Here is a 24489-nt window from a genome sequence, read left to right as displayed (position 1 = left end):
AAAGTAACAAAAAATTAAAATTTTTGGAAAATTAAATAATCAAAATCAGCCATTACTTTTGAGTAGTTGATTAACAGAATTATTAAAAAAAAACAAACTAATGAAATAGGGCTGGACAAAAATGATGGTACCCATAACTTCATATTTTGTTGCACAACCTTTTGAGGGAATCACTGCAATGAAACTGTGTCTGTATTTGTCAATGAGCCTTCTGCACCTGTCCACAGGTATTTTGTGGACCTCCTCATGAGCAAACTGCTCCACTTGTCTCAGGTTTAACGGCTGTCTTCTCCAAATGGCATGTTTCAGCTCCTTCCACAGACATTCAATGGGATTCAGATCTGGGCTCATAGAAGGCCACTTCACAATAGTCCATTAGGAAACTGGAGATTCTAAACAGGACTGTGAAATAGGTTAATTAGATTGGGTCGTTCCTCTTCAGTTTCCTGCACACAGAAATGAATGAAAAATGACTCAGAGACAGTTACTTATCTTTTGTGGAGGTTTTACGTCGCACAAACACGAAGGGGACAGACAGATGAACAGGTGCATTCAAAAGTACGAACCAACGAGCTCAGAGATGGGGTTGGTATATAAACCCTGTATTTGCATATTCAGAAGACCATACACTGAACAATGGTGTGAAAATCACGCCCACAGGTTGCTGCTGGAGAGAAGCTCCAAGGTTGCAATGGAGTTACCTCTGAGGCATCACACACACAGAAAAAGGGAGTATGAGAAGAAACTGTGAGAAAAATAACTTGGCTGTGCTGTCTTCAATGTAATATAATTTTGAGATGATAATACATGCTTAGTGAATTAAGTTTAAACCATTAGTGTAATAAAAGTTAAAGGCAGTTTCTAACTATTCTTCACATATATGTATAGCCCAGATTCACAACAACAGTCGTCTCTATGGGCTTCATATCGGTAATTGATAAAGTGAAACATAAAATCAAAAGGATCATGAATACATAGAGTTCAATAGGAAAATACTAAAATGAACTAACAAACTGACTAAGCTATACTGGCATCCGTGCCCTTAGACCCCCCTTCTCTGTGAGGAAAAACTCCTAAAAAAAAAAAGGATTCTGGAAAAAACGAAGAAACCTCAGGGGTGTCCACATGAAGGAGGGATCCTCCCCCAGGACGGACAGGCGATTTACCAGAACTCTTAGAGAAGAATTAACTTATCTAAATCTACAACTACATATATAAAAGTCCAGCAGACGAGCTTCATCCAGCCGTGGTTGGGGGGACAGTCAAAGGCGCGAGTCGAGCCGGAGACAGGAACCACAGCCAGGTGTAGGAGCAGGAGCAGAGACGAGGTACTCGGTCAGGAACAGGAGCACGGATGAAACAACTGGAATCTTTCCCACTCCCACTCCCACAGAGGGAAAGAGGGACAATACATGAATCGCGAGGCATGGAGAACTGAATGATGAATAATGATAACGAATAGAGAAGAGAAGGTGGGGAGAAGTAGATGGTGTCCTCCTTGGTCGTCTCCCATGAAGTCCACTCTGGCTCAAACCACCACGAATGGTGCAATCTGACACTGATGTACCTGGTTGTTAGGTCAAACTTGAGGAAGCTGATGCTTCAAGTAATTTTATATTAAAAGTACCGTAAATTCCGGACTACAAAGCGCACCCGATTACAAGCCGCACCCACCCATTTTCACGTATAAAATAAGTTTTATACATACACAAGCCGCGGCAGAGTACAAGCCGCGCATGTGTTAGGCGATATTGTCGTCCTGACAGATCACGCCCAGCATCCCAGAGTGAGTGCAATTTATTAGCACATTGTGGGTGGTGTCAGCTTTGCCTCTGGCTCATGTATTTGAATGTATCGACATCTGTCAAACAGCATGGACCTCTATTCTGTTCACAAGTTCCTCAGTTATGGTGTTTTTATTTCATTTTTTTTTTACTTATTGACAATCTAGGTATCATACATAAAATTACAAACAGTAACCATATAATCAACATTACATCCCTCAGTTATGATGAGGAAATTTACATCCGCGATTCCACATTTCCCATGAGTCTTAGGGGCTAAAGGCGGGGCCAATGCCCGGCTCGCCATACTGTTGTACGTGTTTAAGAATGAGTATCAGCAGTGCATGGAGGGGTGAACGGGTAAAGCTCTCCTTCCGCTTGTGTCGCAGCAGTGTTATGGGAGTAACAGGACTGGTTAAAAAACACACCGGTAAAATACAGCAGCGGCGACTGAAAAGCGCGGGCCTCAGCGTGATACGCGCGCCTCAGTGCGGCGCGTGCGTCAGAATTCAGAAGCCTCTGCACTCCGCGGACGCCTCTGCGCTCCGCTCCCGCCCCGCGCGCTCCTTGTCTCCCCTTCCTATCTACCCCGACACCTCTGGCCAGGGCGGCTTCAAGGAGGAGCACTTCGTCCCCATTGCACCGGTGGATGGAGCAAATCGTTTCTGTGCAAAGCAATCGGACTTAATACTGTACGTTTTGTGTATGAGGGGCGGATGCGTTGTTACGTGTGGGAGCCATCAGACTGCCATCGGCCCCGCAGCTCTATAAGAGCAGCAGGAGAAGATGTCTTCAACTCACACGGAGGCTGTGAGTTTTTCAAAGCAAAATTCCGCTTTTACGGTTTCCTTAGAAACCGTAAATGGAGTGTAAATTCACTCCATGCGCTGTTCTCTCCGTCACGCAGCAAACCGGCTTTTGGTTGGTGATGGTGGACTTTTTTACGCTGCTTTTAACGATTGCTTTTAACTTGAAAGCTTCATCATATTGTAGCGGCGATCACGTGCACGTTGGGTCTAATGGCCCCAAAGGATTCTGGGATGCGGCTGGGCATGCGTGTTTCATTTTGTTGAACCATGACTGAAGTGTCTAAGACCTGAAGTCAAGTCCATGCTGTTTGGCTGCTTAGAGGTGTGTTGAATATAAATGTCTTGTGCTTGGTGTTAGATAAAGAATACAAACTATTCACTGAGTTCGAAAGTACGTACATGGCGGCCGCTAATTAAATCCATAAATTAGCCGCGTCACTGAATAAGCCGCAGGGCTGTAAGCGCAGGAAAAAAGTAGCGGCTTGTAGTCCGGAAATTACGGTAAATAAAAACAGAGAAAAAAAAACACAAAAAGAAAAAAATCAAATAAAAATCTAAAGTAAAAATGCATAAAGGTACATTCTGTTAAATTTGAGAGAAAATTAATTTTAAAGTAGTTAAAAAATTAAAGAGAGGAAAAGGAAAGTTTGAGTCTGTAGTGGGCGCGGTATTAATCAAGGTCCAGCTGTGCGCACCAGGAGCAATTTTGAATGAAGTGCATGCGTAGCGCCAGATCAAGCAGAGCTCGAGAGCGATCGCCAAACTTGCGATCCATCTTAATAAACTCATCTAAAAATCTAGTTAAAGGCATCGAACCCAAGGAGGCAGCCGGTTTTTCACCACACATTTATAACCAGCATCTTGCCATCACTGTGGAAACCCCAAGAAATTGAATAAAACAGAAAAACCGGAAAAGTATGTCTGGATAGTGTGTGAAGTCCTGCTCACAAAACTCCGTGGATGCTTTCCCCCTTTCAAGTGGGGTAAAATAACTTGACACTGTTAGAGCTCTGCACGGGACCATTTTCTTCATCCCGCTCCCGCCCGCTGAATTTCTGACCAATCCCGCCTGCTCCTGCAACGTATGCGTTACACTCCCGCCCGCACCCGCAATATGTATGTCCACTCCCGCCCGCACCCGCAAAACTCATAGAATTTAGTCCCGCACAGTAATAGAGATGCATTTATTTTGTATCGTCTCCCGTCCCGCAGGAAAAAAACACGTATTTGTATTGATATTATTAAAGAGATTCATGTCCTCCTCCAGCCTCATCTTTTCATGCATTCCTCTTTTGTGTAATGTGAAACTTAAATATCAAATATATTTTCCCAAATCCTGTTCGGTTAAAAGTGTGCGTACGTGCGCGCGCAGACAGACGGCCTGAAGCGCGCTCTTAGTAAGAGGCGGGGCATTGCACACCCCCAACAACAGGTTAGATGACAGAGGCCATTGGGCGTCTCTACCTGGTGCCTTCACTGAGCTTCAGTACATAAGAATCCAACAGCCGCTCAGCCTAACGTAGTCCGCTAATGTATATTCATGAGATATTCATGGCAGCACTGATCCCGCGGGGTATTTTATTTTGCCGCCCGCTCCCGCCCGCAGCACAAGTCAAACCGCCCAATCCCGCAAGATTTGTGTTGGGTCCCGCGGGACCCAATCCCAATGCAGCCCTCTAGTACCTGGATCTAGGAGTTCACCTTTAAGGTCTCTGGAGGTTGTTCTGGGCTCGTTGGATCCAGTTCCAACTATCCGTCTCCTCAATTTGTCATCAATTTTCCTCTTCCATCATCCAGGGAGGTTGGCTACTGTCCCATGGGTCTTAAACTTCTGAATAATATGTGCCACTTTCGTCACAGGATCTTCAAGCTGCTCAGAGTTGGTTTTATGGCCTTTACTGTCATGGCGGGTTAGACGAGACAGACCCAGATGCTGGAACCCGGAAGAAAAACACAGGTGAGTTGGTGGGTGAGTGAAGAAGTTTAATTCTCTTGACGTAGCGGGAGATCAGATAATTGCTCGTGGCGTGACTGGGGGTTTGTTCGTGGCTCGTGGCGTGACTGGAAGTTTCGGCAGAGGCTCATGGCGAAACTTGAGGCAGGCTTTGGCTTGAAGCGTGACTGCAAGGTTCTCTGAGGTTTGGATCCGTGAGACGAAGACACAGGTGACCACTCGTGGGAATGATGTCCTGAGGAAGAGGCAGAGAGCGAGACTTAGGCAAGGTATAGAGTACATGAGCCAGAGATAATAGTGACCAAACTATACACCATCAGGGGGCAACGAACTGGTAATGAAAGCTGGTCCAGGAGCTTCTTTAGTAGACAGGCAGGTGATGATGTAATTGGAAACAGCTGTGACGCATCAGGGACCAAGCAGAGGAGGGAGGGGGAGGAGTCAGACAGAGGCACCATGAAATGTACCTTTATGATGTTTGTCTATCATTTTGTTTCTAATGTCCTGGGACAATTCTCTCCTTGGCTTTCTGTTGTCCATGTTCAGTGTGGTTCACACCTTTTCACCAAACAGCAACGTGACTATTTGTCTCCCTTTAAATAGTCAGACTGACTGATTATGGGTTTGAAAACAGCTGTGATGTCAATGAAAGGACATACTTGAGTTAATCATGACCCCCTGGACAATTAGTTCTCAGTCTTTTATGGAGTGACCATCAATTTTGTCGAGCCCTATTTCATTAGTTTTTTTTTTTTAATAATTCTGTTAATCAACAACTCAGAAGTAATGGCTGATTTTGATTATTTAATTTTCAATAAATTTTAATTTATTGTTACTTTTGAACATTTCAAGTCATTTCAGTGAGCGTTGAGGACTTTTTTTCTTTAACTGAGGGCAACCAACAAGTTTGTCCACCCCTGTATGGACTAGATAAACAAACTCTCATGAACCCCCCAACACCCTAAAGAGGGTGTATAGATGGTCCACTGTTTTATGACACGGACGACAATTGCACAGCAGTTCCTGAATCTGAGGTTTGACTACTGGAGTCAGAGTGTAGAGGGTAAAACAACAGCTGGAAGAAATGAAACAATTTTATCCAGGTTTTTGAATGTTGCAAATGCAAACACTTATTTAAATTGTTTAAAAGACATTTAAAAGCTCATATGGAGTTTCACAAACATTTCATTGTTTCGTTTGGAATGTACTAAGTTATGTCTTTAACATTTTAACAGTAGTTTGGAGTTTTTTTGGGGTCAAAACTGTGACTTTAGTTTTCATTTTTTTGGCACAAATTTTCCTCCACATCTTTCAAAACTAGAAAGACTTTGTTTATTTTTGCAAAAGATCAAAGACGAGATACGGCTGTTCCTTTTTCAGGAAATCGTAGACGATGTCACAGGCTGGTTTGGCCTCCAGGTACGGTCCCATCAGCAGTTTACTCATCTTCTTTTCATCAGTAGGCAGAGCTTTGATTTCAGAATAGGAATGATCACTGAGAACTTTCTTATGGAGGAGTAGATCAAACAGAGGATCAGGGTCGGCCACGCTTGTGATCAACTCCATCTTGTATTTTTGCACAAACTCTTTTGCTGAAAAAGGAATAAAAAAGATGCTTAAGACAAAAGAAAAAAAACCTTAAACTGTCTAAATTGGTTTCAGTTTAGCTCCCAGTCTTTGATGGACACAGAAAACATGTGAAACACTCACAGTGGATGTTGTTTAATGGGTCTCTGTGTCTGTCTGTTTCACAGGAGAAAACAAAATACAGTTAAACTGAAATCTTAATAACAAGTCAGTCAGAATGAATCAGGCAGGGAAGGAAAACAGTAAAAGCAGCAGAATGTTTACATTTATAAATGTATGTTTTCAGTCTCAGAATGAAGCCCAAAACACGTCAAACACTTACATCCTGCGATGACATGTGCGTCCATTAATGTTCCTGATGGAATTAACAAAGCGGTGAGAATATATTAGGCATCCAGTCATAACAGTAAAAACATGAAAACTTTGGTTTCAGACTTTTTTGGTAGTTACCCACATATGATCTTTTAAAAAGGTGTTAGATTTAACACAGTAAAGTGTAACATAAGTTACACTTTACTGTGTTAAATATATTAATATTTAACACAGTAAATAAGTAATATTGTCGGTTTTAATTAAAAAAGAAACAGGACGTTCTTCTGCTGCTCGCCCAGCAGCTCTTTTACCTCGCTTATATTGGAAGTGATCCCTGAGTCCAGCGGCGGCTGTAAAACACAGAACAATATTTTTAACAGAATTGACGCAGATTGTAAAACCAGAACAGGACATAAGAGGACCAACTCTGATGACCAAACAAGTCCTTCCAGAACTTTGAGACAAGATGAACTGCTAAAAAAACAACTATCTTAGTTAACTGGAAGAGTAAAAACAGCAGCAGTTCTAATCAATATCATAACCTACTTTTGGATCATATCAGCTTGGAGTTACCATCAACAGGGAGCAAAACAATATCCAAGAACTTCAGTTCCTCTGGTCCTCCGTAATTAACACGTCACTTAGTGGGGGTGGGTGGCTTATGTGACTCTCTCCGGGGCATGTTGGTGGGGTGTGGGGGTCTGGTCTTGGCTCCAGGGGTTCTCTGGGGCAGAGGTCTGGGGGCTATGCCATCAGGGTAGGGATCAGTGCCTGAGACTGGGTGGAAGTTTTGCCCTTGGGGTCTGTGGGTTGGGGGTGGGGTGCGGGTGGCATCGCGGACCATGCTTGGGGGAGGGGGTTGCTGTCTCGTCGGAGTGGGGACAGGGGTAGGCGACTGCCCATGCTGGTCGAGACTGCGCCTGGTCTGAGCGGGGCGCTCATCTGCGTCTGGGGCTTCAGCCCCGTCGCTTCTGGTCCCTGGGGTGGGTTTGGGGTGGCCTTAATCTGGCTTTTACATAACCTTGGGAATTGCTTATGTCTTTTATTCTTTATCTATTTATTAATTTATCTATTTTCTTTACATTACATTTTATTTATTTATTACTATTATTTTGAAGGACTATTATTATTATTATCTTTATGTTATTAATATGCTAATCTTTCTATTGTTATTTTACTTATGATATTTAGGTTATGTTTTAATCATTTTACGTATATTTTTTATTACTAATATTGCCATATCTTATTACATTTTTATTTTTATTATTGTTATTATATTGTAATTTTTATTCTGATGTTTTTACTCCAGTGTTTCCTCTGGGGGATCCTTTGTTCTGGGACATTACCCAGTGCCCCAGAAGTGACACACAGGGACACAGACTTGTTTTCGGGGTTTAAACGAAATTTGTTTTTAATTAAAAATGAAACTGGACATTCTGCTGCTGCTCACCTGGAGCCCTTCTCTCTGCCTCCTGTCTGCGTCTGAGCTCAGGTTTAACTGTAAAACACAGACAAATAAGCAGGTTGTTAAACCAGAACAGCACATAAAAGGGCCAACTCTAATGACCAAACAAGTCCTTCAAGAACATTGAGACAAGATGAACAGGAAGTTAATTAAGAAAAATTCACTAAACCATAAACAAAAGAATAAAGAAGAACTTCTCTTTGCATAATTCTGACCTTCAAAGTTGAACAAAGTTTACACATTAGAGTCAACTTTTATGTAATAACGACATCAGAACCCAGATTGTTGGATTCAGACTCAAAGCACAAAACCTCTGCAGCCTCCTTCAGGACATTCTTTTCAGAGAACACGAGCACCTTCACATTTCTAACTTCCAGGTATCCATTGTCTTCCTCTTTGTCTACCTGTTCACCTTAGACGACATCAAAGTGATCACTGGAAGTCTTCCTCACCTTCCTCTGCATTGTTTCCAGCAGCCATTTTTCACAGCACATATGCTCACTGATGTTTTCTGCAGCGTTCCTCTGATCAGCTCTGACTGTTTCACACCTGGAGGAGGAATAAAAGGAAAAGATGCATTCAAGTGCAATCGGAAAATTCGACTTCACAACAACTTCCTTATACTTGATAAAAGTCACCAGGCGCTTCAGAGATATATTTCTTTTAAACATTTGATTATTTAAGGATTTTTCAGACTTTTTGAAATAACTCTGAACTTTCAAGGAAATGTCAGGACTTTAGTCACTTTTTTAAAATGTACAGTTTATCGTAAATCAGAACCAATGACGTTATCATGGCCGTTTCTCAGCCTGATGAAAGGTAACCATGGAAACCAGTTTTAGCTCCTTAGTTTGATATGGATCCCTTTCACATAGAATACTCGATGGGTTAAAATCTACCCCTTTCTAGGAATCCAGGAAAATAAACAAGCTGACTCAATGATTGGTTTTATTTTTATCTTTAAAGTTTTGACACTCATGAACTCTGGGATGCACCGTAGTGCTCTTGCCTCACACCAACAAGCCCCCGGTTCAAGTCCCGGCTGGTGGACTTGAACCAGAACACCAATGGGGGACCATTCAGTGTGGAGTTTTCATGTTCTCCCTGTGCATGCGCAGGTTTTCTTCAGGGACTCTAGCTTTCCCTCACTGTCCAAAAACATGATTTTTATGTTCATTGGTTAATCTAAATTGTCCCTAGGTGTGCATGTGAGAGTGCATGGGTGTGTGACATGTGGCCTTGCGACAGACTGGCAACCTGTCCAGGATGTTCCCCGCCTTCGCTCACAAGTGGCCAGGACAGACTCCGGCACCCTGTAGCCCCAAAAGAAACAAAACGGAAGAAGACAAATGAATGAACCCTCCTAAACTCCTGTCTCATCTGATTAATCAACCAAGACATTGCAGAAGAAATCATGTGGGTCAGAAAAAGTGCTTCCTTTACACAGAATAAATGGCCTCCAACAGTGGTCTCTGTAGAACACCCCCACCACCCACACACAACATCACCAGAAATGTCAAGCAATGTCTTCTAGGAAACAGGAAGCCCTGTGACCCAGAAAGGGACATAAAGGGGTAAAAACAAAATAACAAATTTCAGTTTGGCTTATACGTGGTGACTTTACAGTGTTTTTCTAACACTTTGCATCATTTCCTGAAGCAGAAATGTTATTTTCAGAGCTCTCTGTACTTTTGCCAAAACATTGTATATGGCTCAGCATATCATACACCTTAACATCAGCAGCAAAATGTCATCTCTCTCCTAAAACAGTTCACTCCTGTTTCCAAAGCAAATCTCCGTCTCATTCACATAGAAACACCAAAATGACAGTCATCCTAAACCAGTTTAGGATGACTAAACTGGTTTTAGGATGAGAGAATGTCAGAGAGGACATTCTCTAAACTCTTTGGTCATTCCTCAGAACGACCCGTCTCCTGCAGCACAACAGCAGCAGAAGCTCTTATTGTCAGAAACAAGATCTGAACAAGAGACGATCCAAGAAAATCAGAAGTCTCTCAGTATTGCATGGGCCAAGAGTGGGGAGGTGGGGGGCCTCACCATTCTCCTTAATTGCAGTAGAACCAGAAACATATATATATATAGCCTCCATGCTGGACTGGGACATTAGCAGTGAAATGCTGGCTAATGACATTTCGGTCATGTCTTAGTCTTCTGGTCAGATTGGACCCAGTCATTTCCACAAACACTTGGGTGTGTATGTGTGTGTGTGTGTGTTTGTGGGTGGGTGGGTGGGTGGGTGGGGTCCAGATCTAGTTTCACCAGACATTCAATTACTGCCAACACAGAAATTCATCCAATGTTGGACGACATTCCAGTTACCAACAGGAATGTTTTCTTATTCATGGTTTGGTTTTCATGACATATTCTGAAAACTGAGAAAATGGTTTTGCTTTGGACGACTGAGAAATGAATTGTCTGAAAAGCTTTGAATGTGTTGTAAACAAAAGTCTAGAGATTTGGAGAAATGTAATCTCGGTTTCAAAAATGTGCCAAAGCGGCGGAGATAAAACTGTAAGGTATGTATGTGTGATTGACAGTGAAGATTATGGTCTAAAAATGACAAAACATGTGAAACACTTACAGCTGGGTTGGACACCTGCAATAATGTCAACTTTAGATCAAATCAAGAGAAAAAGAAAGTTAGATTGAAAAACATAATCCAACTAACAAAAAAGTGAGAAAAAAATGGAGTGAATGAATGGGAGTTGTTGTTTTATATGTGTTGACTTGAATCCTCTACAGTTTGGTTATAAGAATAATAATAATAATGGATTGGATTTATCTGCGCTTTTCAAGAAACTCAAAGTGCTTACATTGTGTCCGTTATTCATTCACTCCTCATTCATTCTTGGTGATGGTAAGCTACTGTTGTAGCCTCAACTGCCCTGGGGCAAACTGACAGAGGCGTGGCTGCCAGTTCGCGCCTACGGCCCTTCTGACATCACAGACACATTCATGCACATCCACACACCAGTGGAGCCACACTGGAGGCAAGGAGGGTGGTGACTTGACCAATGACACAACAACAGTTGGCTGGGGCGAGCAGCGATCGAACCTCTGACCCTTCGATCATTGGACGATGCGCTCAACCGCCTGAGCCACTGCCGCCCTCGAAACGACTGGTTAGAGTCTAAATATGACAGAAAACATGGGAAACTCTTACAGGACATGTTGAGCCATGGGTTTCGGTCTCTGTCTGCTTCAGATGAAATTAAGGAAAAACAGTGAGAATGTATTAGGTTTTAATGCTAACATTTTGTGATCCACGAAGAGCACATTTAGAGAAAACAAGTTTGAACTTAAATTTAAGTTATTGATGGAAACAATAGTTGTTAAACCTTTTATTGGTTTTGCAAAGGCTTTAGATTAGACAGACGAAATGTAGGGATTTTCCTTTCTTTTCTGAAAGCAAACTTTAACCTTTTAAGAATTAATGAATTTTTGCTACATAACAGAAATTATGTCTGTGAATGATGTCTTTTTCTTTCTTTTCTGAAAGCAAACTTTAACCTTTTAAGAGTTAATAAATTTTTGCTACATAACAGAAATGATGTCTGCGTATTCACACACACACACGCACACCAAATTGGTCCCCATTCCGTGACTGTGTAAACAGATTGTTGTCCCCACAATGTCATAAATACCAACACACACAAACACACACGCGCGCGCGCACACACACACACACACACACACACACACACACACACACACACACACAGTCTCTGCAATAGAGACTTGTTGGATAAATCAGACAGCAGGGCATTACAATAATCTGAAAGACTGAAGATAAAACATACCACCTGGTAAGGAAGGCAGTGTGAGCTCGGCTCAGTACAGCACTAAAGTCTGATGTTTGATTGAGTGAATGAGAATCAGGTGTAGGGCATCCAGGAAGTGTAACTAAAACTCTTGAGATGGTTCCGCTGGTGACCAGACGGGGAGACAGAATTCTGACTTCTGACAGTACAAAATCAGAATCAGAGGTACTTTATTGTTCCCACACATGGGAAATTTGTACATTACAGTAGCATTGTTATCATAAAAGAAAAAAGAATAAAGAATATTTTAATTACAGGTTTGGGATGTAAAAGCAACTTTATTTTTTGTAGATGTGTTAGATCCACTACCACCTGTTAAAAACAGTTGATTTTTAGTGACATTTTCAGAATGAACAAGAAAAGACACAAGAAAAAAGGATTTTCTACTTTTGCTCTTTCAACAGTTCAGAGTTCTCTAAGTTCAACTCATAGCAGAGAAACACACTTTACATTTCCATATCATCAGTACACATCCCTGAAATTACTCCAATTTAGGAACAGTGACGTGCAGTCAGGAGAGGCAGGTGAGGCACAGCCTCACCTGTCATTATGGGAAGAAAAGAGAAAAAATAAATTCAATTATTATATTTAATCAGTAAGTTGTGCTTTGCGGTCATTTTCCATTTAAATGTACCATTTTTGGGTGTTTTTTCTTTTCAAAATCGCTGAATTCCCGCATTTGCCGTTCAGATACTAAGTGACCTGCGATGAGGCACCAGCCCGCTGAGCCTCACCTTGGATTGCGCAATACCTATGCAGTCAGACGGTACTGCTGTCTCTCTGTATGTCGGTTCAATCACTTGTACTATATGAGCTGAGTTTAAATAATTTAGCAGATGTATATGATGCACAGTGCTTGTTTTTATAAATAACTGTATGTGAGGGACGTGTTTCTTGTGCTGAGCGCTAAACGACGGCGAAAAAGCCGCTGGGTGAGGCCAGACATTCTCGTGCCTCATGTTGCAGTTCTCGTGCCTCATGTTAGGGGGCGCCGGTGAGCCCTGAGATTATGACGCTAAAAATACTAGAAGAAGTGATAGCAAGCGGCAAGTCATTTTCTTCAGAAGGAGCGGCGTATGGACTTTATTTACAACTAAAGGTAAGACGATAATAACGTTTGTGCTTTTTTCTATGCTGCAGTTTGTATATGAAAAAAAACATGTTGAAATTATATTTTAAACAAAACGTTAACTGTTGTCAATCAAATGGTGAATAAGTTACTCAGTTATTTATACTCATGGTTCATATGTTTGTAAATCTGACTGATGACGTCAGTGCCTCACCAGCCATTAACCTCACCGCACGTCACTGTTTAGGAAATATAGCCCAGAAGTATTCAAGTCTTCATTTGACAGTTAAGCTTGATTCCTGGGCATCAAGTTTCTTTAAAGTCCCACTCCAATCCTCTTCTGATCTATTTTCAACTGGTTCCCAGTGATCTTTAAAATGAAAATTAGCCAGTTTTTAGCCAAACTGTAAAAAAACTTGTGTTTCTGCAGAGCAGCAGGAGATAATTGGAAATCCACCTCTGAGTCGTGGGCGGGACTGTTTATGTGGACTTAGCCCACCCCACCAGTGGCGGTTCTACACTAACTTACTCCCTGGGCGAGTAACCCCACCAGCGCCCCCCCCCCCCCACACACACAATTTCACAACATCCTTTTGTGTTCCCCATCTTTTTTTTGGCTATTTTACACAATTAATAAATTAATTTTCTAGACTCGTATTACAGTCGCACAGGAGGCCTAAATTAAACAGACAGGAACATTAATCCAAAGTAAAATCCAGTTTAAATCAACCTTAAATAACGTCTAATGTTTTGCCTTTCCATAAAAATATATTCTGTCAAAATTAAACAAATATGAACATGCTCCAGCGTGAGATTGACAGGCGGATCGGAGCAGCGTCTGTAGTTATAAGCTGAGCCAGAAAGCAAAGCTCTCAATTTACCAGTGGATCTTTGTTCCAACACTCACCTATGGTCATGATCTCTGGGTCATTACCCAGAGAACCAGGTCCTGAATACAAGCGGCTGAACTGAGCTTCATCTGTAGGGGGGACGTGGACTCCCTTAGAGACAGGGGGAGGAGCTCGAATGAGTGCAGGAAGATGGATGGATGGGTCTTATAAAACAATAAAAACTAAACCATAAAACTCATCAGTGGGATTACTCCAAAATTATTTGGCATTTTCCTAATTTTGTGCAACACCAACAGCAAAAATCCTCCAAAAAACCTCAATCCATTCATAGAAATGATTTATAGTTTATTTCTGATGTCATAAAGTGCAGTTGTTTTAGTGCATTACTGCTGTCTTTATGTCAAATACTGACACCAACTAAACCACAGAAAAGACATGTAGTAAAAATTTCCACAATGGTTGGTAAATAATGACATTAACATGAACTGCTGAGTGATCCAACAGCACCTGATGATCCAGGTGTTGCGCAATAGTGCCTGCGCTCCTGGCAGCCTGCACGGCGCCCACTACCCCTCCGTTTTTCCGTCTCTATGACGGGAGGTGCAACTGCTGCCTAGAGTTGATCGTTAGACTGAAAAAGATTCCCAATTACCTGTTAGTGTGATTCACCCAGCCACCGGTGAGTTGTGGCCCCCTTTTGAATTTTTTTACTTGTTATGTTCCAAAGACTACCGCAAAGAGGTGTGGATACAAAAGTCTTGCAGCAGAGGGCGGTGGTCACGTGTACGTCGGGTCTGCTGTGTCGGAGTGGGGAATTGTGGGAAATAATTCCCATTGCCTGCTCTGGTGGAAATTGGCTTTTTCTTTTGCATAAGTGCCTTTTCATGTGGCTGTTTTACGTTGTTACACTCTTCGTTATTTCATCCTGTTGTGTTTAATTATTTTTTTTGCATTATAAGTGTGGAGAGGGGAGAGGATGAAGAGAAAGGTGCGATGTTCAGTGTCAGACGTGTCAAAATTAAAGTGTAAGGTGCCGTCTGTAGAAGGCATGTCAAATAAAAGCTGAAAGTCTCCTCCATCGCTGAGCCACTTCCTTATGTGTAACACTGTGGGAATGCGATTGGAAGTGCGCACCCTGGAAAATGCCAGGATTACCGCCCACTTCTATGAAGGTAATAATGTGTCTAAATGGACGAGCTTGTAAAAATCTTCTACTGTTAACTGGCAAATTCCCATTTGCATGTGTTCATTTAGAGTTACAACTTCACATCTGTGATTACAACTGCATGTGGATGAATCTGCTGGTGCAAATCACAAGTGTGCTACAACTGCGCTCTGACTTCAGACACATACCTTTGTTTATCTTTAAGAATTTTTTCAAATTTAAATATGAATCACATTTGCTCAAAAATGCTCAATAAAGATACTGAAGCTAACAAAGTCATTTTCTGACATGATCTTTGCTGTCGTAAGACAATAGTGTCACGACTAGTCAGTACAGAAAGTTTGTGACAATAGCTTCAGTATCTTTACAACTATTGAGCACCTTAATGATGAATCATATCTCTTAAAATGTGAAAAACTATATAAAATATTTCAAATATGGAATTTCTCACAATATATTGATTGTAGCATGAATATGCTGACAAGTCTTCATTACCAACTCATACAAATGTAGACATTTATCAATTTTTGAGAGTGATTTTTACAGAATGTTTTCACGGAGGTTGCACTTTGTTGACGGTCCGTTGGCAGCCGCCTCACTGCTGCAGTGTCTGCATTTACAGCTGGAAGAGAACAATAGTCATTAAAGTGCTGAAAAAACTATCTTTTTTCTTTACAAATGCATTTGTAGTTCACTCTCTGTGTTAATGCAGAAGGATTGAGATACTTTGTCACATTTGAACGTTTATCAGAAGAGTTATTGAAGCAGGAAGTCTGAATCTGTGAAGACCATTCTAACTTTACCAAATCCTGGTTGACTCCCCCCTCCTCTAACCCTCCCTCCCCCCTTGTTCCATTATCGGACACAGTTCAGTTTTTACACAAGTTTCTCGCAAGGAATGTGTCAGAAGAACGCAGTTGTAGCGCACTTGTGATTTGCGCCAGCAGATTCGAGCACACGCAGAAGCACATCTGATGCCGTCAATGGCTGCTCCTCTGCTTTCGCCTCATTTCCTGACATTTTCTTGGGCTTTGAATTCAGGCTGTGTACTTTTTCCTTTGGGCATGGGGTCTTCAGGGGGACCTAGTTTTTGTCTGTTGGTAGGATTATTGCATTTGATGTTTGGTAAAAAGTCTCTTAAAAAGCTTCGTTCTTCGCCTGAACGTCTAGTCTACTACTGGACCACCAGCCTGCTCTCACGCTCTGTGTTCCAGTCTGCAGCTCATCAGCTAATCTGGATTTCTGCTCCATGTGGTCAAGTCTGCAGTCACCTGCCTGCCTGTCGTTATTCCTGCAGCTCATTACGGACATTGTGATCGCCTATTCCTCACGCCTATTCCAAGTTCTGCCTCAAGATTCAGACATCTCCTCTGCGGCATTTTTTTACGGACTTCCTCATTTTGGAGTTGGTGCCCCACCCCTTCTATGAACTCTGGACTCTGCTCTCCACTCACTCCTGGAGCTCCCACAAGCCTGCCTCCACGACCCCTGGTGTCAAGATTCTGCCTAGCATCCTGCCTGCTCTGGTCCCCTTCTAATAAACTCTGAAGTTCTCATACTCTTAAGTCTATCGTCTTCTGTTGGTCCTCAAGATCTGATTCTGCCATCATGGTCTGTTCATTTTTATTATTGTGAACAAAAACATTAAAAAAAGTCCAAAATGAAAACATCCTGGATTGTTTTTGTATCACCTCTTTTAAAAACGCATTCCAATGATTTCACTGTAGTCTATAAATCATTTGTTTTAAGGTCAAATTTCTTTTTTCAGATTTCTGTACTTTTACTGAAACCTTAGAAAAACATTGAATTTTCGAGGTTTGACAAAGAGTCAAGCCACAAATCAGAGAATGTTCATAGTTTCACTGATTTTCATAGATAAAAAGCTGTTTGAGCTTCAGGAAAAAGAAACTTTCTTGAAACAGAAAAATAAGCAGGAAGACGTCGACGTGCAGGCAAACAAAAATCTGATGAATTTAACAGCAACTCAACCGGCACACACCAGCATGCCACTCATCGTACGGTTTCGTTTTGATTCGTGGGCATGTTCTGAAATGTTCTGGTCTATACTCTGTTTGTCATTTATAGCCTCATTACTCAATAACAAAACATTTCAGTATTCTTCAACAAGAACCAACAGATCTGTGCTGTTAAACCCGTCTGAGCTCAACTTCACAAAAAAAAGAAACTTTAGTTGTAAAGAAACGCAACAGCAACTTGTGGTTTATGTATATAATTTATTTACACACAACAATAAACACTGCATACTTTTTAGGAAGAACCTAAAAACATGAATCACAGAAAGTTTATGTGAGTTTTTCATCAATAAACATTATAAAAATGAACAAAGCATTCAAGTATTTAGTGACAGTGTCATGGTGCCTGTCAGACTCCTCCCCCCTCCAGCTCTGCCTGCTCTGCTCCCTGATTGCCACCAGCTGACGCCACTCACCTCATCTGCCATGCTGCTTAAAGGGAGACCACACTCATCATTTCAACGCCAGTTCGTTACCCCTTATGGTGACTAAGCCTGGTCTTAAGTTTTTGCTCTCATGCTCCTGCATTGCTCTCAGCCTTGTAATAATCCTTGCTCTCTGCTACAGGATTTTTATCATCTCTCGAGTGACGTCAGCACGCCCTGCCATTCTGCTGCTCAGAAGAAGCCAGAAGACTCCACGGTTCACAAACCGCACTAAGCCCTCCAGCCACGCCACCAGCTGTCCTCAAGTCTGGAACTCCTCCAACACTACCACAACCATCCCTGGAGAAACAATAAATCCTTTTTTTCATCAAAAACACTAACCTGTCATCCTTCTGGGTTCCAGCATCTGGGTCCTCGCGCTAAGAGCGTCATGACAGACAGACCTCCTCCCCCTTTCTCTAAGGAAGTGCCCAGCCCCCTAAGGGGGGGAAGCTCATAGCAGCCGCTTGTATCCGGGACCGTGTTCTTTGGGAGTAGAGAAGAAATCCCCAAATCAGACCCCCTCCAGCCCCTGGCTGTGCCTAGAAATTCTGTCAATGAAAACTATGAACAGAACCGCTGATAAAAGGCAGCCCTGCCAGAGTCCAAGATGCACCGGGAACAGGACTGACTTACTGCCGGCTATGGGAATGTGAGATGCGGGGGGATGCGTGCCCACTGACGTCTGGAACCGGCATCCGAGCTCTGCGTTCGGGCTCCGGTGCCAGTGGACCGAGTGAACCTCTCTGATCAGAGCAGCTGGATTTATTAATGTGTTTGAGGGGAGGGTGCTTTGTTATGTGTGCGTTTTGTTGTTTTGTTATTTGTGAGAATTTGGACTGCGAGCCGACCCGCCGCTATGGGTTAGCGGCTGCCGGACTCACGAGGACAGAGCAGAGCACACAGTGTGTGTGAGCTTTTCAGAGCAGAAATGCCGCTCAGTCCTTAGAAACTGTTCAAAAAATCACATGGAATTGTGTTTCTAGTTGTTCCCCGACAAAATAAAGGCTGATGTTATTCCCAGACATTTACGTGCAGCCAGGATGCAGATTGCAGCGGTTCCCACATGGTTTGTCCTGTGCTTGAGGAAACCAAAAACCTAATGTGCAGTGGGAAAAGAAAAATTCACACAAGAGTCTGCATGAAGTTTCAAACTTTAAAAAGGGAGAGCAAGGTGGATCTGCAGAAAAGAAGTGCTCTGCTTCTGCTCTTCTATCCGGGGAGAGGTAGTTTTTATTATCCAACAGAGTAACGTCTGTAAATTAAGTCATGGTTTACAATGGCTCTGAATCTATCCGTATAAGCATTAGATGAAGAGACCAGGGGCTTCATTTCTAAAGGTTGCGTACGCACAAAAGAAGGCGTACGCCACTCTCTACGCAATAGTTGAGATTTAAAAAAAGCAAACTTGACGGGAAAATGTGCGGTCCTTCAAGCTCTGTCCCAGGCGTACGCACAAAAACGGGTGAAATGAGAAACGGCGACACCGTCGGCAGATGGAAGAGACATGTGAAAGTGAAAATGACAATCCTGCCTCTCAGAAATAACATGAAGACTTCACAAAGCAAGTCTGACAATTAACAGCTACACCAACACCCGTTTGATCGATCAGAAGTGAAACACACAAAAAAAATCAAATGAAAATCACAACAGAAATTCAAATGAACACATATTTGCAGAAAGAAAAGTGAAATATGTTCTGCAATATTGGCATGTTGTGCAATTCATCCTCATAAATAATATAGTTAACAGAACGAAATAATGTACAAAACTGATATTCTCGTCAATGTGTGTTGAGGTCTGCAGACGGAAATTAGCTGTGAGAGCTACAGTCTGCCACAAAGAAACTTTTTCTAAATTAACTGACTAAACTAAACCTTTATAAGAATGAGCTCAGAGTGTAGAGGGTTAAACAACAGCTGGAAGAAATTTTATCCAGGTTTTTGAATGTTGCAAATGCAAACACTTATTTAAATTTTTTAAAAGAGATTTAGAAAGCTCATATGGAGTTTCACAACCATTTCATTGTTTCGTTTGGAATGTACTAAGTTATGTCTTTAACATTTTAACAGTAGTTTGGACTTTTTTTGGGGTCAAAACTGTGACTTTAGTTTTCATTTTTGTGGCACAAATTTTCCTCCACATCCTTCAAAACTTGAAAAACTTTGTTTATTTTTGCAAAAGATCAAAGACGAGATACGGCTGTTCCTTTTTCAGGAAATCGTAGACGATGTCACAGGCTGGTTTGGCCTCCAGGTACGGTCCCATCAGCAGTTTACTCATCTTCTTTTCATCAGTAGGCAGAGCTTTGATTTCAGAATAGGAATGATCACTGAGAACTTTCTTATGGAGGAGGAGATCAAACAGAGGATCAGGGTCGGCCACTTTCCTAATCAACTGCATCCTGTACTTTTGCACAAAATCTTTTGCTGAAAAAGAAAAAAAAAAACTTAAAGTGTGTTAATTGCTGTCAGTGATTTCCAGTGTCTGATTGACACAGAAAACATGTGAAACACTCACAGTGGATGTTGTTTAATGGGTCTCTGTGTCTGTCTGTTTCACAGGAGAAAACAAAATACAGTTAAACTGAAATCTTAATAACAAGTCAGTCAGAATGAATCAGGCAGGGAAGGAAAACAGTAAAAGCAGCAGAATGTTTAAATTTATAAATGTATGTTTTCAGTCTCAGAATGAAGCCCAAAACACGTCAAACACTTACATGCTGGGATGACTTCTTTAGCTACCACTATTGCTGATGGAATCAACAAAGCAGTGAGAATATATAAGGTAGTGAGTCACAACAGTAAAAACACTAAAACTTATGGATTTCCTTGTAATTAAGAACAAAGACTTTTGTTTTCAGGTTTAAACTAAATCTGTTTTTGATTGAAAAAGAAACAGGACATTCTTCTGCTGCTCGCACAGCATCTCTTTTACCTGGTTTATCTTGGGTATCAACCATGAGATCAGCGGCGGCTGTAAAACACAACGATATTTTTAACAGAATTGAAGCAGATTCTAAAACCAGAACAGGACATAAGAGGACCAACTCTAATGACCAAACAAGTCCCTCCAGAACTTTGAGACAAGAAGAACAGGAAGGTAATTAAGAAAAATTAAATGAACCATAAACAAATCAATAAAGAAGAACTTCTCTTCTCATAATTCTGACCTTCAAAGTTGAACTAAGTTGACACATTAGAGTCAACTTTTATGTAATAATGACATCAGAACCCAGATTGTTGGATTCAAACTCCAATCACACGGCACAAACACAGAGAAACTCTTCTCCAAAGCCTCCCAAATTCACCTCTCAGAACCCTTGCAGCCTCCTTCAGGACATTCTTCTCAGAGAACACGACCTCTTTTACATTTCTATCTTCCAGGTATCCATTGTCTTCCTCTTTGTCTACCTGTTCACCTTAGACGACATCAAAGTGATCACTGGAAGTCTTCCTCACCTTTCTCCTGATTGTTTCCAGCAGCCATTTCTCACAGCACAGATGTTCACAGATGTTCTGTACAGCGTTTCTCTGATCGGCTCTGACTGTTTCACACCCGGAGGAGGAATTAAAGGAGACGGTGCATTCATGTGCAATCGGAAAAACAGGAGAACAGGAACGGGAAAACAGGTGTTAGATCTACTACCACCTGTTAAAAAAGGCTGATTTTGACAAGGCAGAACACAGGACTGGACTCAGATACAGAGTTTAAGATTATTTTAATTATCGAGCAGGAAATCCGAATCTGTAAAGCTTTTTCTAACTTTACCAAGTTCTCCGAGTCCTGTACTCTGATTGGTTGACTCCGCCCTCCTCTACCCCTCGCCCCCTTCTTCCATTTTCAGACATAGATCAGTTTTTACACAAATTTCTTGCAAGGAATGTGTCAGACGTCAGAGCGCAGTTGTAGTGCACTTGTGAGTTGCGCCAGCAGATTCCTGCAGATGCGGAAGCACATTTGAGCAGTTGGAATCACAGACTTGAAGTTGTAACTCTAAATGAACACATGCAAATGGGAATTTGTCAGTTCACAGCAGAAGATTTTTGCACACAGATGCAGATTTTTGATGCACAAGTTTTCATATTCTATTTTACAAGTTCTCACATCAAATCTACAAGCTCGTCCATTTAGACACATTACTACCTTCATACACCTCGCCCATATCAAAAACTGCCACTGGGGGGAGACCATCACATCTGCGACTACCAAGAAGTTTTTCTCGTCCACCAGATCCTGGACGAACTTCTGGAAGTTTTCCTTCGTCAGAGCCTACAGCCTCTCCGCCAAAAGCTTCTTGGGGGTTTTGGACTCCATGTTTAGTCAGTGAAGCCTAGACGGAGCTGAATAGAACTTACTGCAGACGAAAGAGGAAGAGGAAGAAGACGTCTGTCTTTCCCGCCTGTTTGGAGCAGCAGCAGCAGGACAATCTGAGCGCGCTGTGATTTTTTGTCTTTTTGAAGCTTTTTCACTTTTTATGTTAGACGTGGGGGCCAACAGGCTCCACCCACTTTTATTGGGGCATCTGAGTGGTCAGTTTAAACCTTGAATAACTCGAAATACAGAAAAATATGTGAAATATACATACACGTATACATTTGTACCTTTTAACAAGCTGAGTTTTCCAAATATTTGATAAAAGTCAACTCATGACTACTTTAGCTGAAATGTGTGGCTCAGTGTACTAAAACACGTTAGGGTTTTATTTCAGAAAACATTAACATTAAATCTGATGGAAGTAATCAGCAAAAGTATTGGAGATTATTATTTATATTTGTTTTTTAATTGACTTATCAACCTTATCAATAACAGGTATGATTTAAGTCATGGCACTGGGTCTTACTATCAGGCTTTGCCCTGCCCACCATAGCAACCATAAACCAATCAAATCATTTGTTACATGTTCATTGGCCGTTAAAGATTATAGAGCTGAGATCCTCTGAAATAGCAACCAAAAATTAAAAAAGGAGAAACTCATAGTCTGCATTGATCTACAGTCCCTCCATGATCTCGCGTGCATTTTTGTAATAATTGTGGAAGAAAAAGCTGGAAGTTGCAGATGTTTTTTCTAAAAATGTAATAAAAGTTAAGTAAGTTTTCAGTAATAATTTTCAACTAAATTATTTGATATTTTACCCTGATAGTTGTTTTTCCCTCCAATTTATTAAGTAAGGGTTAATGGCCGACGAAGTGTGCGGTTACTACTTTTTAACGCACGCCGTGGAAGCCTGAACCGTCCGACGCGAATCACAGAGATTTATCAAACTCATTACAGAAATGATTAAATAAGTAAAATGTATTTCATCAAAGTCGTTATGCTTTTATGTTCATTTGAGCTTTTACTGTGAAATTTCTTGCAGTTGCAAACCCTGAAGAAGTCCTGCACCGTAACCAAACTCTGCTGAAGGAACTTTGATGGACAAAAAGCACAACCCTCTGGCCAATAATGTGTTTTTTGGAATGCTCCTTTGTACTGTTGTGTCCTTAAAACAAATTTTATTGTGATGACACTTTGTATGCTGCAGACATGTCATGGTGCCTCTGGCGGACTCCTCCCCCTCTCCTCTCTGCTTGGCCTCTGATTGCTCCCAGCTGCGTCCACTCTACTCATCACCCTGCCAGACCTACTTAAGGAGCTCCAGGATCATCATTCATCGCCAGTTCGTTGCCCCTGATGGTGCTTAGTCTGGTCATCATAGTTTCTCGCTCTATGTTATTGCTCTCGCCTCACGAACCTTTGTCTTGTCTTCAGGATCATCTAAACCCACAAGTGGACGCCCAAATCTACTTCCATCCAAGCGGAGGATACCCCCAGAAAACCTACCTCCTTCCAGCGCGCCGTCTGAACTCCAGGCCTCAGCTCAAGCCACAGCCGAACCTCCAGCCACGCCACAGGCCACAGCCGAATCACCCGCCTCGTCCAAGGTTCACCCGGAGCCGTCACAGGATTCCTGGACTCGTCTTCAAGATTGCAGACGGGTCGTCGATCTCGCCATCCCCTGCCACAACAGGACTACTCATTTCCCTGTAACATTAAATCCATTACTACTTTCACTCTTCTCCTGTCCTCCTTCCGGGTTCCAGCGCCTGACCCAGCTGACCCGGAGGGACTCCGCCTCGCCGTAACTCAACAAGGGATTATGTTAGGACGCCAAGCAGATGCCCTTACCCAAATGGCTTCGGCGCAGCAGGACTTATTTCGCCGCTTAGACGGTTTGACCCAAACACTCCTGGAACTAACCGGTCACTCTGCTAATTCCGCTACAGGACCTTCCGCGCTTTCTTCCGGCAACATTGCAGCTTCCTCTTCCGGTTCCGCCAACCCACCCGAAAACTTCCGGTTACAGCCTGAACCATTCCTGGGGGACGTAGAAGCTCGGGGCGGCTTCTTACTCCAATGCCAACTCATATTCCAGCAGGCTCCCAGGTACTATTACTCCGATCACAGTAAAATCACCCTTATAATTAACTCACTCCGGAACAAAGCTTTACAGTGGGCTCAGGCTTTTGTGTCTGCCAACCCTATCACGCATCTCCGCTACGAACACTTCCTGAATGAATTCCGTCTAATTTTTGATCAGCCCCGTAAACGGGAGGAAGCTACACGAAAACTTCTGAATCTTAAACAACGCAACCGAACGGTTAGCGAACACGTTATTGACTTCCGCATCCTGGCGGTTGAAGCAGGCTGGCCCGATCTGGCTCTAAAAGGCATATTTTATCAATCATTGAACGAAACTATAAAAGATCATCTCTGTACTCAGCCTGAAGCTAACTCCTTCGAAGATCTCGTTACAGCGGCCCTCCGTTCAGACATTCGCCTCAGAGAAAGGCATCATGATCGCCAACAGGCCCCAAAGTAAAAACCTCAACAATCCAGGCCTTTCAACCATCACTGCGCTGCCACCTCACAGAATGGATTTTCTCACCAGCCCCAAACCATCGGAGGAACCTATGCAGATTGGCCACTCCAAACTCTCTGCGGAAGAACGACAGAAGCGCAAAGAGGAAGGTTCGTGCTTTTATTGTGGTGGTCAAGGACACTTTGTTTCACAGTGCGTTCTGCGTTTAAACTTCCGAACCCCCCGCTAAGGGACAGGTCGCGGGGGGGCAACGTCAACTCTCAGGAGAAGCAAAGCTTCCTGTACATTCCTGTCAGGTTATGCTGGAAAACGCAAACTCATGCTTCTAGG

General features: G+C 42.3%; 2 protein-coding genes across 2 annotated transcripts; both read right to left on the bottom strand.

Annotated features, from left to right (window-relative positions):
- Positions 1-5623: 5623 nt before the first annotated feature.
- Positions 5624-17682, bottom strand: LOC101161333 (apoptosis-associated speck-like protein containing a CARD). Its single transcript, XM_023964591.1, has 8 exons — positions 17639-17682; positions 9169-9224; positions 8364-8460; positions 7897-7944; positions 6758-6796; positions 6457-6489; positions 6258-6290; positions 5624-6139 (listed from the first exon to the last, which is right to left on the bottom strand). The coding sequence occupies exons 3-8, from the start codon at positions 8389-8391 to the stop codon at positions 5880-5882; spliced, it is 441 nt and encodes a 146-aa protein (XP_023820359.1). The 5' UTR covers positions 8392-8460; positions 9169-9224; positions 17639-17682; the 3' UTR covers positions 5624-5879.
- Positions 17683-19392: 1710 nt separating this feature from the next.
- Positions 19393-20953, bottom strand: LOC105357484 (apoptosis-associated speck-like protein containing a CARD). The gene is made up of 5 exons (XM_011492540.3): positions 20758-20953; positions 20234-20272; positions 20016-20048; positions 19817-19849; positions 19393-19725 (listed from the first exon to the last, which is right to left on the bottom strand). The coding sequence occupies exons 1-5, from the start codon at positions 20783-20785 to the stop codon at positions 19466-19468; spliced, it is 393 nt and encodes a 130-aa protein (XP_011490842.1). The 5' UTR covers positions 20786-20953; the 3' UTR covers positions 19393-19465.
- Between the last annotated feature and the right edge of the window lie 3536 nt (positions 20954-24489).

The sequence above is a fragment of the Oryzias latipes genome, chromosome 16 (assembly GCF_002234675.1).
Source record: "Oryzias latipes chromosome 16, ASM223467v1".
Lineage (NCBI taxonomy): Eukaryota > Metazoa > Chordata > Actinopteri > Beloniformes > Adrianichthyidae > Oryzias > Oryzias latipes.
The sequence above is the reverse complement of the archived record's forward strand: the minus strand, read 5'-3'. Positions and strand labels throughout refer to the sequence as shown.

Coding starts and splice junctions, on each gene's coding strand:
- LOC101161333 (XM_023964591.1), bottom strand. CDS start 8,391: ATGGCTGCTGGAAACAATGCAGAGGAAG. Junction 7,945..8,363: donor TGGAAACAATGCAGAGGAAG/GTGAGGAAGACT, acceptor TGTGTTTTACAG/TTAAACCTGAGCTCAGACGC. Junction 6,291..6,456: donor CGCACATGTCATCGCAGGAT/GTAAGTGTTTGA, acceptor CCTGTGAAACAG/ACAGACACAGAGACCCATTA.
- LOC105357484 (XM_011492540.3), bottom strand. CDS start 20,785: ATGGCTGCTGGAAACAATCAGGAGAAAG. Junction 20,273..20,757: donor TGGAAACAATCAGGAGAAAG/GTGAGGAAGACT, acceptor TGTGTTTTACAG/CCGCCGCTGATCTCATGGTT. Junction 20,049..20,233: donor TGATACCCAAGATAAACCAG/GTAAAAGAGATG, acceptor TGATTCCATCAG/CAATAGTGGTAGCTAAAGAA.